A 15,621-nucleotide genomic window follows, 5' to 3' on the forward strand; every position below is an offset into this window, starting at 1 on the left:
TTGAAGTTGGTATGCACGCAAACAGAGGTGTTTGTCAACAATGTCATGAACTGTTGAACGAGAAATCTGCAGTTCATTACTAGTCTAATTGACTTGCATGGGCTCTTAGAGAATGACACATGCACCCAATCCACATTCTCATCAGTCAAATGCTTTTCTGAGTGTTTCCCAGTTTGTGAAACCAAACTTCCTGTCTCTTTTAGTCTTATCCCACTGAAAAATGGATTTTGATGTGCGAAGACCACATTCCATTCCTGTTGTGCACACAACTGAATATATGTAACTGATTTAAATTCAGCTAACCAAAGCACTCACTGCACCTGCCTCTGTGGTGTCCACATCTCGATTGAAGCAACGCCCACTCTTATGTCATTTTTGTGCATGTGCACTAGTGACCTTGAAAGAGCAACAAAACAAATCTTGAGCTTTAGTTTGAGAAAATGAGTGGTTCTTGCATTATAGGCCATTATTTTTGGATATCTCTAGACCAGACACCCTATGTACATATATACATATATATATATATATATATATATATATATGAGTATCATAAAAATGGAATTCAAGAAAATTTACAGGAAACTTGGTGATCTTTTCATTTGATTCATAAGATGTGCATTTTGTTAAGGTAAATTATCTTCAATATATCAGACAATCCTTTATAATTTTTTTTTTACTGTGTTCAAATCCAATGTTTAAATGATGTTTTACACAGTGGTAATAAGTATAAGTTATTTACAATGAAATTATGTTTATTTACTAGTTAAATATAATATAATAATGCTACCCACTGACAGTGCATGTAATACTACTATTGGTGACATTGCTCTTCTGGGCAGCAAGTGAAATTCATTCATCTGTTATTGACATATGCAAGATATAAGTAGCAAATGAGGTTCATGCAAAGAAAAGTTTCTGTGAAACAGAACTTATTTAGGATACCTCTCAAATTATTATTATTATACAGTATCTCCATGGAGTCCCGACTCATCATGGGAGACCTAAACCAACTATGATACACACAAAACCTATCAAACCTATCATACCGCTCCTTAAATTCATTCACTATCATGGAACTCGCAACTAATTCTGGCAATCCATTCCTCACATTCACCACTCTCCATGCAAAAAATGCGGTCTGCACTCTCTTACACAACTTCCATTGGTGGTCCAGAGTTCTCTGACTATTTGTCATATATTCAAAAATTTCCTTTGCATCAATTTTATAAATCTTTTTTAATATCTTAAAAGTTAATAGTGTTTCCTCTTTTCTGCCTATCAACTAAACTTTGTAAACCCACAATTGCCACATTTGGGGTATACTGAGAATCCTCACCAAGAGATCAAAAATGAAAGGGACACACCAAAAGTCAATGTCTGGTTAGTAGTGCAATAAAATGGTGTCTGGTCCATTTTTTTTTTTTTTTTTTTTTAAATAGCATCCACAGTGATGGGACACACCTTAACATGCTACAGATCTTTGCTATTCCATAGATTTCAACAGGTTTTACATTTCATCAAGATGGTGCTCCACCACACTTCCATCGAGATGTTATTACATTTTTGAACAAGACTTTCGTAGATGTCGGATTGGAAGAGGAGGTCCAACTGCCTGGCCACCTAGATCTCTAGATATGACTCCATTGGACTTTTTTGAATTGGGGCTTTGTACTGTTTATCAGAAAAAATTTTGAGATTTAGATGATTTGAAACCGTGTATCATTGAAGCAGTTACTCTAATAATGCCTCAGATGCTAGAAAACACCTGACAAGAGCTCAAGTATCATTTTGATATTGTTAAACTACAAAAGGTGCCCATATTGAACTTTATAACAATTTGGTGAGTTATACAGATAACTCTCCAAACAAAACAAAAAATTATTTTAATAAACCTTTCAGATGCCAAGAGATATGTGTGTGTATTTTCAGACACCTCTAGCCCAGACATATATATATATATATATATATATAGACAGAGAGAGAGCTTGTTGATAACATTTTCTGGTAGTGTATGTTTTACTTTCAATTCAATGGGAAACATGAGTTACCAAGTCTCAACTTGTGAGAGTATTCTTATTCATTCAGTATACAAGCAGATATTTACTAACAGAATATATGCACTTCAACGAAGAGACTGGCTTGATCAGAAGAAACAGTCACCTCTCTGAATTCCTTGTAGGCTGTATGGAATAGGGTTTATACAAAAATGGACTTTTGAAAAAAACGGTTTTCGAATTCCAGTATTTCCAAAAAAAAAAAAAAAAAAAAAAAAAAAAAAAAAAATATATATACAGGGTGTTCGGGATAAATTTGACAGTTTCGTAAGGAAAAAGAAAATCTTCTTTGTATCTATTAAATTTAATGAATTGACAAAAAAACATTACAGGCAGAGTTAATTACAATACTATCAACAAGATTTACTCAAAATAACCACCATTAGCATCGATCACAGCTTCAATTCTGCTTCGGAACCTCGAACAAGCTGATGCTACAGTCTCACTGGGAAGGGCCGCAAAAACTGTTTTAATTTTATCCATTAACTGGGCTTTTGTATTACTGGAAGTGCGATTGGTGTCTTTTTCAACTGCGCCCCATACAAAATAATCCATGGGGTTAAGGTCTGGGGAGTTTGGAGGCCAAACATTTGGACTGGTGAAGTCGTAGAAATTTTCAGACAACCATTTTTGACTTTTCCCAGAGGTGTGGCAAGGGGCCGAATCCTGCTGCCATACATACGGCCTACCATTGCCTACCCTTGTTATCCAGGGCTTGACTACAGTTAGCAACTCCACGAACAAAGCCCGAATTCCAATGCCAGGGTTCTTCAACACCTGTTCCTGCAGATTTGCGAGGAATTCTGCTGTACGAACGCAATCAGATCGTCTGCTAGGGATCTTTCTTCTTGCTACATCCTCGTAGTCACCATTGCAAGTCTCTAGTTCATGCCTGATTGTTTTTACTGTATTCAGGGAGCATTGGGCAGCAGTCGTAATATCCTTATTTTGATGGCGGGCACGAATCATCATGATACAAGTTATTCTCTTCCATGATTCAGGTGGGTTCCAGCTATCCATCCTTTCTGACATCTTGTATGTGAATGAAGAAGGGTCCAAACTTTTAAATGAAGAGAAGTGTGTGTTAATACATGTAACTTACGGAAAAATATAATTAATTATAAATATGTCAAATTTATCCCGAACACCCTGTATATATATATATATATATATATAATTAAAACAGTAATAAAAAAAAATAAAATTACTCCATACAAAACCAAATTAAAAAAAAAAACTAAAATAACTAAAATCTGTACAAAATATAAATTATTTCATTTAGTATTTTTCTTCAGGAAATGTGATTTCATAAAAACATAAAATATCCACTGAATGATTACTTAATCTCGTTCTTATTCTAGATACAAAATTGCCTGAAATAGAAAATACTCTCTCACTGAACTTGGTTTTATCATTTTCAGAGCATCAAATAATAAATTAAATTATAAGACTATTACACTTTTTTATAAAATCTTTATCAAGTAGCTTTATTTTTATCCTCCTACATGTTTCGCCAATCTGTTTCTATTGGCATCCTCAGGGAATACAAATCAGTAAGCACAAAATGAAGGTTACAGACTAGGTTATAACCGATGGTTCTAAATCATACAAAAAATTGGTATTGTGCGTGACAATGTGCGTGTCTCGTTAACGTGATTTATTCGTGATGACTCATGACGTAATTGTTATGAAAGTTCATTTCTTTGATATTTAATGATCTGATAAAAGTTTTCAAAATTTCTGGTAAAATTAGACCTTGATTCTTGTTTAGGTTTTCAGTTTTACGGACGACTGTAGCTGCTTCTTTAAAGGTTCTTGAATGGTAGTTATCTTCTATGTATGGCATAAGGCTCTTAACCCACTTAATGTGATGGTTAGTAGAGGCAAAGTGGCATGAAAAGCCTGAAATGTCTTGTCTGTTATTTCTGACATATCCTATGTGTTCTTTCTTTCTCGTTTCGAAGCTTCTAGATGTCTGACCTACGTAACTAATACCACATGAGCAAGGAATATTATATACTCCAGAGTATTTGTAGAATGGGTGAGGATCTTGAGGATCTAAATGATAAAGATGTCATCTACATTTGGGATCATACAAAAGAAGAACTAATGAATTACTCAACCAAATCAATAGTTTCCACAATACCATCAAATTCACATTAGAAATGGAAAAAGATAAAAAACTGCCATTCCTTGACATTTTAATAAAGAAACAATCCAATAATAGTATCAACCTATCTGTATACAGAAAACCTACAAATACTGGACGTTACCTCTATTTCAACTCAGCTCATCACATAGCTCAGAAACTTAGCATTATCCATAGTCTCAAGAAAAGAGCTATACAGTATACGACAGACAAGGATGACCTACTAACGGAATTAACCACAATATCCAGAGAACTATCTTTAAATGGTTACCCTAAAAGACTATAACAAGATTCTATTTACTGATATACCACATCGACAATGTGATGACGTCCAATACATCAGTACAATTCCTTTTGTCAACAACCTTTCCAAAAAATTAGCTAACCTTTTAAAACCATACAAGATCAGAGTGGCATTCAAACCAATCAATACTATTCCGAAATTTTATTGTTTATTATGTTCATATATTTTATTATGTAAGGAAGACTGGATGTATAGGTTTCGTACAGACCAAAATTTCAATAGTGCCAGTACAAGTGTTATTGAAGTTTCAGGAAGAGACCCTCTTTGATTCATTCTCAGTAGTGAAGATGACTGGCTGTGCAAGGAGTTAATTTTAACCTGTGGTAATTTTCAATCTCCAAGTGCATCAAACTACAAAAATTCCATTTACGAAGTGAGGCTGTATGTGAAGTTGAAAAAATATGGTACCGAGAAGCTGACTCCACAAGTGTTCCATAAAGTAGTCTGCTAATACAGAAAGGCAAGAATATGCAAGAATAGTAGTAGTTCCTTCAATTTGTCAGTACAACTTTATTTTTTTTTTCCAAGTGAAATAGCCTGTGCCAATTGTGAAGTTAAATTAGTTTCCTACATCTTCAAGGTAGGAAACAAAGCATTTCTTGTAGTGGTACTGTGAATAAGGATAATACATCAAAGAAAATCATTTCAGAGTAAAGTTTTTTTTTTTTTTTTTTTTTTTTGTCTGCGCATGTGTTTCTCACCCATGAAATATTGTTAGCCTATAGTATTAGTACTATGTGCTTAAGGTTAGATAATCTGGAAAAAAACTCGCTTTATTTAGAGACCAAACACAAAACACTTTTTCATGCAATTTCAGGTTACCAAATTTGCAGGTTACACTGGACAACACACAATTTGCATCTGAAATGAAAACAGCGATTTGTTACTAATTTAAATATGCTGAACACGAAAATGACAAAATCTCTTGATTGGCTCTTGTTTGGGAGAGAGACGGTCCGCATTATGTACACAGATATTTGGCAATGTTCTATTTCGATCTCCTAATTGCAACATATTGCATCAGTCAATCATACAAAACCCCAGGAAGTATTGCATCATTGGCTGATGCAATGCATCAATACAATGAGTCATGACATCACTGTTGTAAGATGATGCAATCATCAGTATAAAGTGAAGTCTCATCGGGAAAGCAAATGTTCACGCAACTTCCATGGACTACACTGCCATTTACTCCTGAGTCATACAAATGATCCCTGCAGTGTAAATCCAGGAGTAGTGATGCCTCATTACCTGTGTTAATAGTGCAAATAACTTTTGTTACATTTGTGGGGTGGGGGGATGGGAGTGACATTTGCAAGCTAGAAAAAACAAAAAAGCCATCACCCCATTAGCAAAAAAGGCATATCTGCTTTATTTCGGCTGTAGGATTGGAGATCAGGACAACGCCTTGGCTCCACACATATGCTGCAGTACGTGTGCTAGAAATCTTATGAAGTGGCTGAAAGGCTGTAAAGTGTCAATGCGATCTGCTGTTTGGAGGGAGCAAAGCAATCATGCAAATGACTGCTACTTTTTTCATGTTTCATGAGGCATCACGAGGAAAAAGAAGAGGACAACAGTGTACCTGAATACCATCTGCTCTCCGACCAGTTACACATGCAAAAAACTTCCAAAAGAATTAGCCATCGATTCAGAGGACAATGAGGATGGAGGTGAACAAATATAGGGTTCTCCTGAGCCTTCATCATCTAATGATAGGTGAATAGTCTGCAGCTAGGATACATGAAGTACTGCTTTTTTTTGTGTGGATGGGACAGCTGAGCAAGGACTTTGCACTATGAAAAAAATCGATCCTGACATTGCAGGTGAACTCATTCACAGCCTTGACACTAGTCGACAGAAGAAATGGACTGAAACAGTTGAAAGACTCGATTTTTGGCCCTCCAGTAGAAAAGCATTGAGTCTTCTAAGAAAACTAGGTAGTGGCACCCTGACTGCCCGGGAACAATCGGCTATTTCTCCTAACCAATATGCATCACATATTGTCAACACATCAAGATATACCACCAAGGACAAACAACACACTCTTCAAATAAAAAGAGAACTTACATATTTGACCAGGCTAAAAGTATACAGTACATTAGCCTTACCGGTCTTAATGTATGGAAGCGAAATCTGGACAATAAAACAAAAAGACAAACAAAGATTAACAACAGCTAAAATGAAGTTTATGAGAAAAACTGCAAAGTATACCCTATTTGATCACAAAAGAAACGAAGATATTATGAAAGAATTAAACCATGAACCAGTAATAGAAAAAATTAAAAAATATAAACATAAATGGATGGAACATGTTCAAAGAATGAAAACAGAAAGATTACCAAAACAAGCCTTAAAGTACAAGCCATTAGGAAAAAGAAAACCAGGACATCCTCTTAAACGATTCAACGATGATTCTAAGGGCGGAACAGGCCATGCTAGGCCTAAATCCTTGATACGTATGATGATGATGATGATGACATATTTGAAAAATAACAGACCATCAGACCCTTTATATTCACAACCCTTTATATTCTTTATATTCACTCTTGAAAATATAACACTGCTCTAATAGATCTAATGGATATGAAACCAGGCAAAGCTCCAGATTTCGATGGAATTCATCCTGATTTCCTGTTGAAGATAGGCCAAAAATCTCGACAGTGGTTGGCTTGCTCTTTCTCTGACATTCTCCAGACTGGTAGACTTCCAAAAAAGTTTAAGAGGACAAAAATTATTCCCATCTTAAAACCACAACAAACCAGAAAACTACTACATACCAATCGCCCTGCTTAGCACCTGTTATAAGCTCCTAGAAAGGCTCATCCTCAATAGAATTGCCCCTAAGATAATAGAACAAATCCCAGTGGAACAGGCCAGATTCAGACAAACACAGCTGCTGTGATCAGGTTCTGTCACTCACCACACATATAGAGGCAGGCTACCAACAATGCAGGAAAACAGCTGTAGCTTTTGTGGATCTTACCGCAGCTTATGATACAGTCTGGAGGCATGGTGCAGTCTGCAAGTTGCTCTATGCATTCCCATGCAGAACAATAGCAAAACTAATCGATAACATGCTAAGCAACCGCCTGTTCCAAGTGTGTATGGACGAGAACAAAAGTAAACAAAGAACACTGGATAATGGACTACCACAAGGGTCAGTTCTGACTCCCCTCCTTTTTAACTTATATATCACAGATTTACCTAATACAGCCTCCAAGAAGTTTTGCTACGCTGATAACATTGCTCTAGCCACCAGACACACCAATTTTACTACAATGGAAGATACACTAACAAACGACCTAGCAGTCCTAGATGAGTACTTCAGCAAATGGAGATTATGTCCAAATCCTAGCAAAACAGAAGTTTCATGCTTCCACCTGAACAATAACCAGGCTAATAAAGAACTCATGGTCTACTACAACCACAAATTGCTATGCTACAAAGATTCCCAAAATATCTGGGCGTCACTCTAGATAGAACACTATCTTTTAAACCACATCTCATTAACACAGCATCCAAGCTAAAAACAAGAAACAATACTGCAAAAACTATGTGAAACAACTTGGGGTGCCTCAGCAACAATGCTTCGCTGCACTGCTCTTGGCCTCATTTACTCTACAGCTGAATACTGCTCACCTGTATGGCTGAACAGCACAAGCTTAACACCACTATGTGCCTTATTTCTGGAACTGTAAAAATCAACCCCAACCTACTGGCTCCAAGTGCTAAACAACATTCCGCCTCCACACATCCAACTTTCTTCTACATGACTACAGCAAAATTATGGAAATCCAAAATCTTCCAATCCACAAAGACATCCCACCCCTAGAAATAAACAGGCTAAAGTCAAGGCACCCTCCAATCTTAACAGCAAAAAAATCTTGCAGACAAGTTTCAACATGAAGGAGAAGTGGAAAGAGTCCTGGTGTAACACTTCAACAGGGGGGAGGGGGGGTCTTCCATGAATTAGCAGACCCAACACAGATACCTTCAGGTTTTGACCTACCTTGGAAAACTTGGCCTGCCCTTAACCGAATCCACACCAACCATGGCAGATGTGCAGACCACCTTTACATTGCCTCACCCAGGTGCGACTGTGGATCATCCCGCCAGACAATTAATCATGTTACAGCAGAATGTGTCCAACGTGCATATACAGTGGAAACCTGTCAGACTTCATCTATGCTACACCAAGTGCAGTTGACTGGATAATCAACCTAGGCATTCAGTTGTAGCCTATTCTTGAGTGTGTCTTTTATGACTGTATTATGTCTTATTATTGTACATATGTCTATTACTATGTCCATATATATTAATGTAATGTAACTTTTCATGTGCGAGCCATACGCTAAATAAATATGAAAAAGTTGTCTGGTCCACCCATTTGCCAGATACATAACCATGCTTGCATATCATAGCTAAATTTACATGTCCTCACCATTCCTCCCATCATGTTCTAGTTTTCCTGACTCTCAGCATTAGGTCACACCCCAGTAAATAATTTCTCCAAGCTCTTGATGCAAAATCCATTCAAGTTCAGGCCATCCTTCTTATACCAGTCTTTTCTACGATCAAACTCATCCACACATCCATTTTTCTGCACACTGAATCGCTTTCTATCATAGACCTCGTCCTCCTCAACTTTTTACTGTCGTATAGTAACAAACCAACAATTTTTACTCTCTCACTTCTTCAAACAGTCCTTTCATATCCTCTCATACTATATTCATCACAACTTAAATTATTAGTTCCAACTATAACTACCATCTCTTTTACCTTTTTTTTCTGTTTTTCAATTATGTTTGTCACACCTTTAATTTTCACCCCTGAGAAGCATAAAGTAGTAACTTCATCACCAGGCACAAATTTCGTAAGTAAATTGCCATATCGCATTACTTCTTTTTTATGTTTTAATTGACTTACTTTTTATTATTATTATTTTTAGAACTTCAAGAGCTTTTCTGCTTCTTCTTGTTCCGATTATTTTTCTCATCCTGTCGATGTTTCTTTAAATGTTTCTCAATTTTTTTTAATTTCTCTGGTTGATTTTCTATTAATTTCTTTTAATCTGTATTTTCAAATGTCAAAATTTTCTCACTTTACATTTACACTCACATTAACAACATTGCTGCTCAGCAGGCCAAAGGTTCTCCTCACTAGCACTATTTTTAAGATTATTAAAAATTAAGAAAATTTCTACTAGTATATAACTAAATGCACTAATACAATAAATCCACTAAAAACTGTAATAATATTCTAATTTTAAAAAAAAGTTAATGTAAGAAAATATTCAGTCAATAAAATCAACATCTCCAACTGGTATGAGAAGCCTGCACTTGAATGGATTTGGCATCAGGAGCATGGAGAAATTATTTATTGGGGTGAGACCTAATACTGAGAGTCAGGAAAACTAGAACATCATGGGAGGAATGGTGAGAATGTGCAAATTTACTATGATATGCAAACATGATAATAAAATGAATGTGATTGAACATGGTTACATATCTGGCAAAAGGATGGAAATGTGAGTTTGGGCTGTTTGAGTGTATCTGGAGAGGAAAATATTATCTGACTGGACAACTTTTTCATAGTAAGCACATCTCCATTCAAGATAGCCTTGAACCAGCATCAAATTATAATATATATTTTTACCAGTGATTCATTCGGTAAAACATGTTATTTATATACAGGGTGTTCGGGATAAATTTGACAGTTTCGTAAGGAAAAAGAAAATCTTCTTTGTATCTATTAAATTTAATGAATTGACAAAAAAACATTACAGGCAGAGTTAATTACAATACTATCAACAAGATTTACTCAAAATAACTACCATTAGCATCGATCACAGCTTCAATTCTGCTTCGGAACCTCGAACAAGCTGATGCTACAGTCTCCCTGGGAAGGGCCGCAAAAACTGTTTTAATTTTATCCATTAACTGGGCTTTTGTATTACTGGAAGTGCGATTGGTGTCTTTTTCAACTGCGCCCCATACAAAATAATCCATGGGGTTAAGGTCTGGGGAGTTTGGAGGCCAAACATTTGGACTGGTGAAGTCGTAGAAATTTTCAGACAACCATTTTTGACTTTTCCCAGAGGTGTGGCAAGGGGCCGAATCCTGCTGCCATACATACGGCCTACCATTGGCTACCCTTGTTATCCAGGGCTTGACTACAGTTAGCAACTCCACGAACAAAGCCCGAATTCCAATGCCAGGGTTCTTCAACACCTGTTCCTGCAGATTTGCGAGAAATTCTGCTGTACGAACGCAATCAGATCGTCTGCTAGGGATCTTTCTTCTTGCTACATCCTCGTAGTCACCATTGCAAGTCTCTAGTTCATGCCTGATTGTTTTTACTGTATTCAGGGAGCATTGGGCAGCAGTCGTAATATCCTTATTTTGATGGCGGGCACGAATCATCATGATACAAGTTATTCTCTTCCATGATTCAGGTGGGTTCCAGCTATCCATCCTTTCTGACATCTTGTATGTGAATGAAGAAGGGTCCAAACTTTTAAATGAAGAGAAGTGTGTGTTAATACATGTAACTTACGGAAAAATATAATTAATTATAAATATGTCAAATTTATCCCGAACACCCTGTATATATATATATATATATATATTGCTAACCCACTACATATAACAGTTCAATGTTAATTTTGAAATTATAGCCTCTGCAGCTCAGGCAGTATAGAAAAAGCACTTGTCTGGAAAGGAATTTGTTGTGAAAAGCTACTGAAGAACCATTATCAGGACACCAACACGTTCATTTCCAATCACGCGATATCACGTGATGCAAGTTCTCGCCTCCCAGCCGATCACGCGTTATCATGCGAACGTCGATATCAAGTAAAAAAAATTTGGCCACCACACGAAATTCCAATTTTCAGCTTGGCAATGAATGTGTTAACTGAAAATAAGTTAGTCTTCTACAGAGGTGGTAAGATTTTTCCTCCTGGAAACTAAGGTTTCCCATCTACAAAACAGGCAAACCAACCAAAAGAAAATATGCAATTTATAGCCACACTATTGTTAGAGATATCAGGTTTTCCAGTGGCCTGTAACCTGGCTGCCACAGGCCACTGAGTATAACACAAAAGGAAAGATGTGATGTATTTATTAAAGTTTCACTATCTGGTACCTAGCACAAGACATACCCTTCATAGTTACTTTTTGCAAGAGAAGGACAGAAAGTTATAGAAATAGCTTGCTCTTGTCCAGGAAAAATTTCTAAACTAGATGATGACAATAAAAAAAAATCTTCATCTCCCTGCATTCTTAGATCCAACTTCAGTGAAAGACTTCCCTTATTTTGCAAAGCCACTGAGTGAATGCATTTGGAGCCTTGTTTGGCCTTTAATAACAGCTGTCCCTAGATAAAGGGGAGAGAGAGAAAAAAAAATCATTACAAATTCAGTTTTCTCTATTACAATTTTTTTTTTTTTGTAATCATAGTTCAAAACATATTAATAAAATTTCTTCAAGTCCAAATGCAAGTTAATAAATCTTGATATAAATACTTTCTTCGCAGACCCCTCATTTCACATTCCAAAACTTTTCACACAGCTGTTATGTTAAATTAATGCTACTGCAAAATAAGCATGTATTCAACGTTGCTTAAAAAAACTGAAAATCAATCATTCAATTAATCTGTGCAATTATGATATGGTATAAATTTCAATGTTTCCATCCCAACAAAAAAACAAAACAATAAGCATTGTGTTTTGTCTACCAGTGCATATGGTCAGCAACTAAACATAAAAAGAAAAATTTATAGCTTTGAAGAAAGAGGATGAGGGAATGATTATGGATAGAAGTTCAAACAAACCATATTCATAGACGTATCTACAGAAAAGGTGTAAAGCAGAACCAGGACAACCTGTTTGATGAAAAAGAAAATTAGTCAATAAGAAATCTGTCAGATTTCATGAATTAATCAGAAAGCTACTGTCTAAACAGAGTCAAGAATTTTTAAGTATCCTTTCTAAATGTAAGAAATAGCATTTTGAACAAATTAGAATTTGTATAAAGATAAGACTGTTCAGAAGAGAATAACATCAAGCACACAAAAACTCACAAAGAATCTAGACAATGAAACATCATAGAAAATAAGGGGATAAAACACCTTTTGGCTTTTTATCTTTATTAAAATGAAACATCTGCCTGTGTGTGTGGGTTTTCTGTATACGGTGAAGGTAAGTGTATCATTAGGCAGGTGTGTGACTAAGGTGTCTAGGAAGGGTAAACAATTGTTCTTTTCCTTTTCCATAGTGAACTGGATTCTTGGATGTAGACTATTGAGATGACTGAGGAAGGAGTCTAACGTGTCTAGGCCATGAGGCCAAATAGAGAACACATCATCTACATATCTTATCCAGATAAAAGGTTTGAGTGGGGCTGAGTCTATGGCTTGTTTTTCGAAATCTTCCATATAGAAATTGGCAAGGGGGGGTGAGAGGGGGGAACCCATGGCAGTTCCCTCTATCTGCTTATAGATTTTGTTGTTCCAAGAGAAATACCCAGAGTTAATGGCAAAGGAAAAGAGATCTAAGATGTCAGAGGGAAAAACGTTTTCTAAGAGAGATAAGGTGTCAATTAAGGGAATATTGGTAAACACTGGGAATACATTGTTTACCAATATTCCCTTAATTGACACCTTATCTCTCTTAGAAAACGTTTTTCCCTCTGACATCTTAGATCTCTTTTCCTTTGCCATTAACTCTGGGTATTTCTCTTGGAACAACAAAATCTACAAGCAGATAGAGGGAACTGCCATGGGTTCCCCCCTCTCACCCCCCTTGCCAATTTCTATATGGAAGATTTCAAAAAACGAGCCATAGACTCAGCCCCACTCAAACCTTCTATCTGGCTAAGATATGTAGATGATGTGTTCTCTATTTGGCCTCATGGCCCAGACACGTTAGACTCCTTCCTCAGTCATCTCAATAGTCTACATCCAAGAATCCAGTTCACTATGGAAAAGGAAAAGAACAATTGTTTACCCTTCCTAGACACCTTAGTCACACGCCTGCCTAATGATACACTTACCTTCACCGTATACAGAAAACCCACACACACAGGCGGATCCCACCACCACCCCTCTCAACAATATGGCATTATTAAAACTCTTACCAAGAGAGCCCACAATCTTTGTTCCAGTGGAACCGCCCTCACTAATGAGCTTAACCACATACACAGCACTTTCCTCTCCAATGGCTACAGCGATCACAGTATCAAAAAAATAATCAACTCCTCCCCCATTCCCCTTCCTTCTCGTCAACAAGATTTTAAAAATGCCATCACCATACCCTACATCCATGGCACATCTGAAAAAATAGCCAAGATACTAAAACAGTACAATCTACACACAGCATATAAGCCCCACCGCAAACTGGCTACCCTTATCCGTTCTACGAAAGATCAGCTCCCTCCTCTCTCTCTCTGCCTGGAGTTTACAAAGTACCCTGTTCCTGTAAGCTGGCATACTTTAGACAGACAGGCAGATCAGCATCCATCCGTCTAGAGGAACACAAGTCTTACATCTTCAAACACAACTATGGCCATTCAGGCTTGGCTGACCATGTTTTGGACACCACCCACAGAGTATCATGGAAGAAAACCACCATGCTCCACCACAGCAAATTCAAGAAAGAGATACTTTTCTTAGAAGCAGCAGCAGATCTCAAAAACCAACCAAATCTCAATAAATATGGTTGCATTAAGCTTCCTAAGATTTGGGAAACACTCATCACCAGAGTTCCCACCTTACATTCCAGGCCACCTACTACTGCCCTTAGAGGGCGCTCTACCTAGATAGGACTTTAGTGTCACCCACGTGGTTGGGCTTAGTATTGTTTGTTATTTGTGCATATGTTACATTAATTGTTTTTGTAATCCCCGTAGATGTCCTAGTGACTAGGACGAAATATAGGAAGTATTAAATTCTATTTTAATTCTTTTTGAGTGTTGTAAAAAAATCCATTAAGCCTCCAACATGATGTCCTCACAGCACTTAAGCCTCCACACACGTAGACAATGAAACAGTTATAAATATGAATTTATGCAAAAAAAAAAAAGGTTACTGTTCTGAAGGAGATTCTTTCTGATAAAAGTGAGTAAACAGAACTTTCTTATATATATATATATATATATATATATAAAATTTCTCTCGTCTAGTTGCAAGGCAAATTCAATGAGAGAAAAGTTAAAGGAACCAAACAGAGCAGAATAACAGCTGGAGCAAAGAACAATATAATATTGGAAGTTTATTTTTCACTTGGTTAGACTATGATAAATTTATTTTAATCCTTTTATCCAAGTTTAAGCAAACAAAGTTTGCACCTGAAAATATCTTCAGGACTGAGGTAAGATAGTGCAACACCAGGCAACTCCGAGCAAAGGTGGACCAAGCTCTCATCACTCCTTGTCTCAGTATCTCCCATAATGCAAAGCACATCTCCTTGCAGACATGTATTGCTAAGCATTAAGGGGAGGGCCACTACCCAGACCAGTTTCAATCTTTATTGAGGTCTTGTCAGGGGGAGGCAGACCCAAACATGGAGATACTAATGCAGAAGCAATAGGAGAGGTCATATTTACCTGTAGGAGTTGCCAACAGGTGTACCACCTTATTATTAAATTACTCTGGATTTAGAGAAAGATGTTGGAAGTTTATTTTTCACTTAGTTAGACTATAATAAATTTAGTTTAATTCTTTTATCCAAGTTTAAGCAAACAAAGTTTGTGCCTGAAAATATCTTCAGGACTGAGGTAAGGTAGTGTAAATACCTCAGTCCTGAAGATATTTTCAGGCACAAACTTTTTTGTTTGCTTAAACTTGGATAAAAGGATTAAACTAAATTTATAACAATATAATACATAACTGGATTCAGGCTATATTATGAAAGGTCAGTTTGTTTAGCACTCCTGTAAAATAGGGGATTTTTATCTGTTTCATTGTATTTTTTTTAGAATAATTACTGTTTTATAGCATATTAATGCTGATTTTTGAGTTTTTATTGCATTTGGTATATTTCCTAATATAAATATGTTGAGATATTGAAATATTAAAATCATCATCATCATCAGTGCCCATGGATCCAATGC

At 36.5% G+C, this 15,621-nt stretch overlaps 1 protein-coding gene across 1 annotated transcript in view; it reads right to left on the reverse strand.

The window, feature by feature from the left end:
* The window catches only part of LOC150103130 (uncharacterized), a 607,032-nt gene that overhangs the window by 185,168 nt on the left and 406,243 nt on the right, over positions 1 to 15,621 (reverse strand). Inside the window, exon 20 of the mRNA XM_090397550.1 lies at positions 11,673 to 11,887. Within this exon, the coding sequence (XP_090253676.1) occupies positions 11,673 to 11,887 (215 nt within the window). The remainder of the gene's footprint in view (positions 1 to 11,672; positions 11,888 to 15,621) is intronic.

This window comes from Typopeltis vanoorti, chromosome 9 (genome assembly GCF_054136105.1).
Source record: "Typopeltis vanoorti isolate ZY-2024b chromosome 9, IOZ_Tvanoo_1.0, whole genome shotgun sequence".
Taxonomy (NCBI): domain Eukaryota; kingdom Metazoa; phylum Arthropoda; class Arachnida; order Uropygi; family Thelyphonidae; genus Typopeltis; species Typopeltis vanoorti.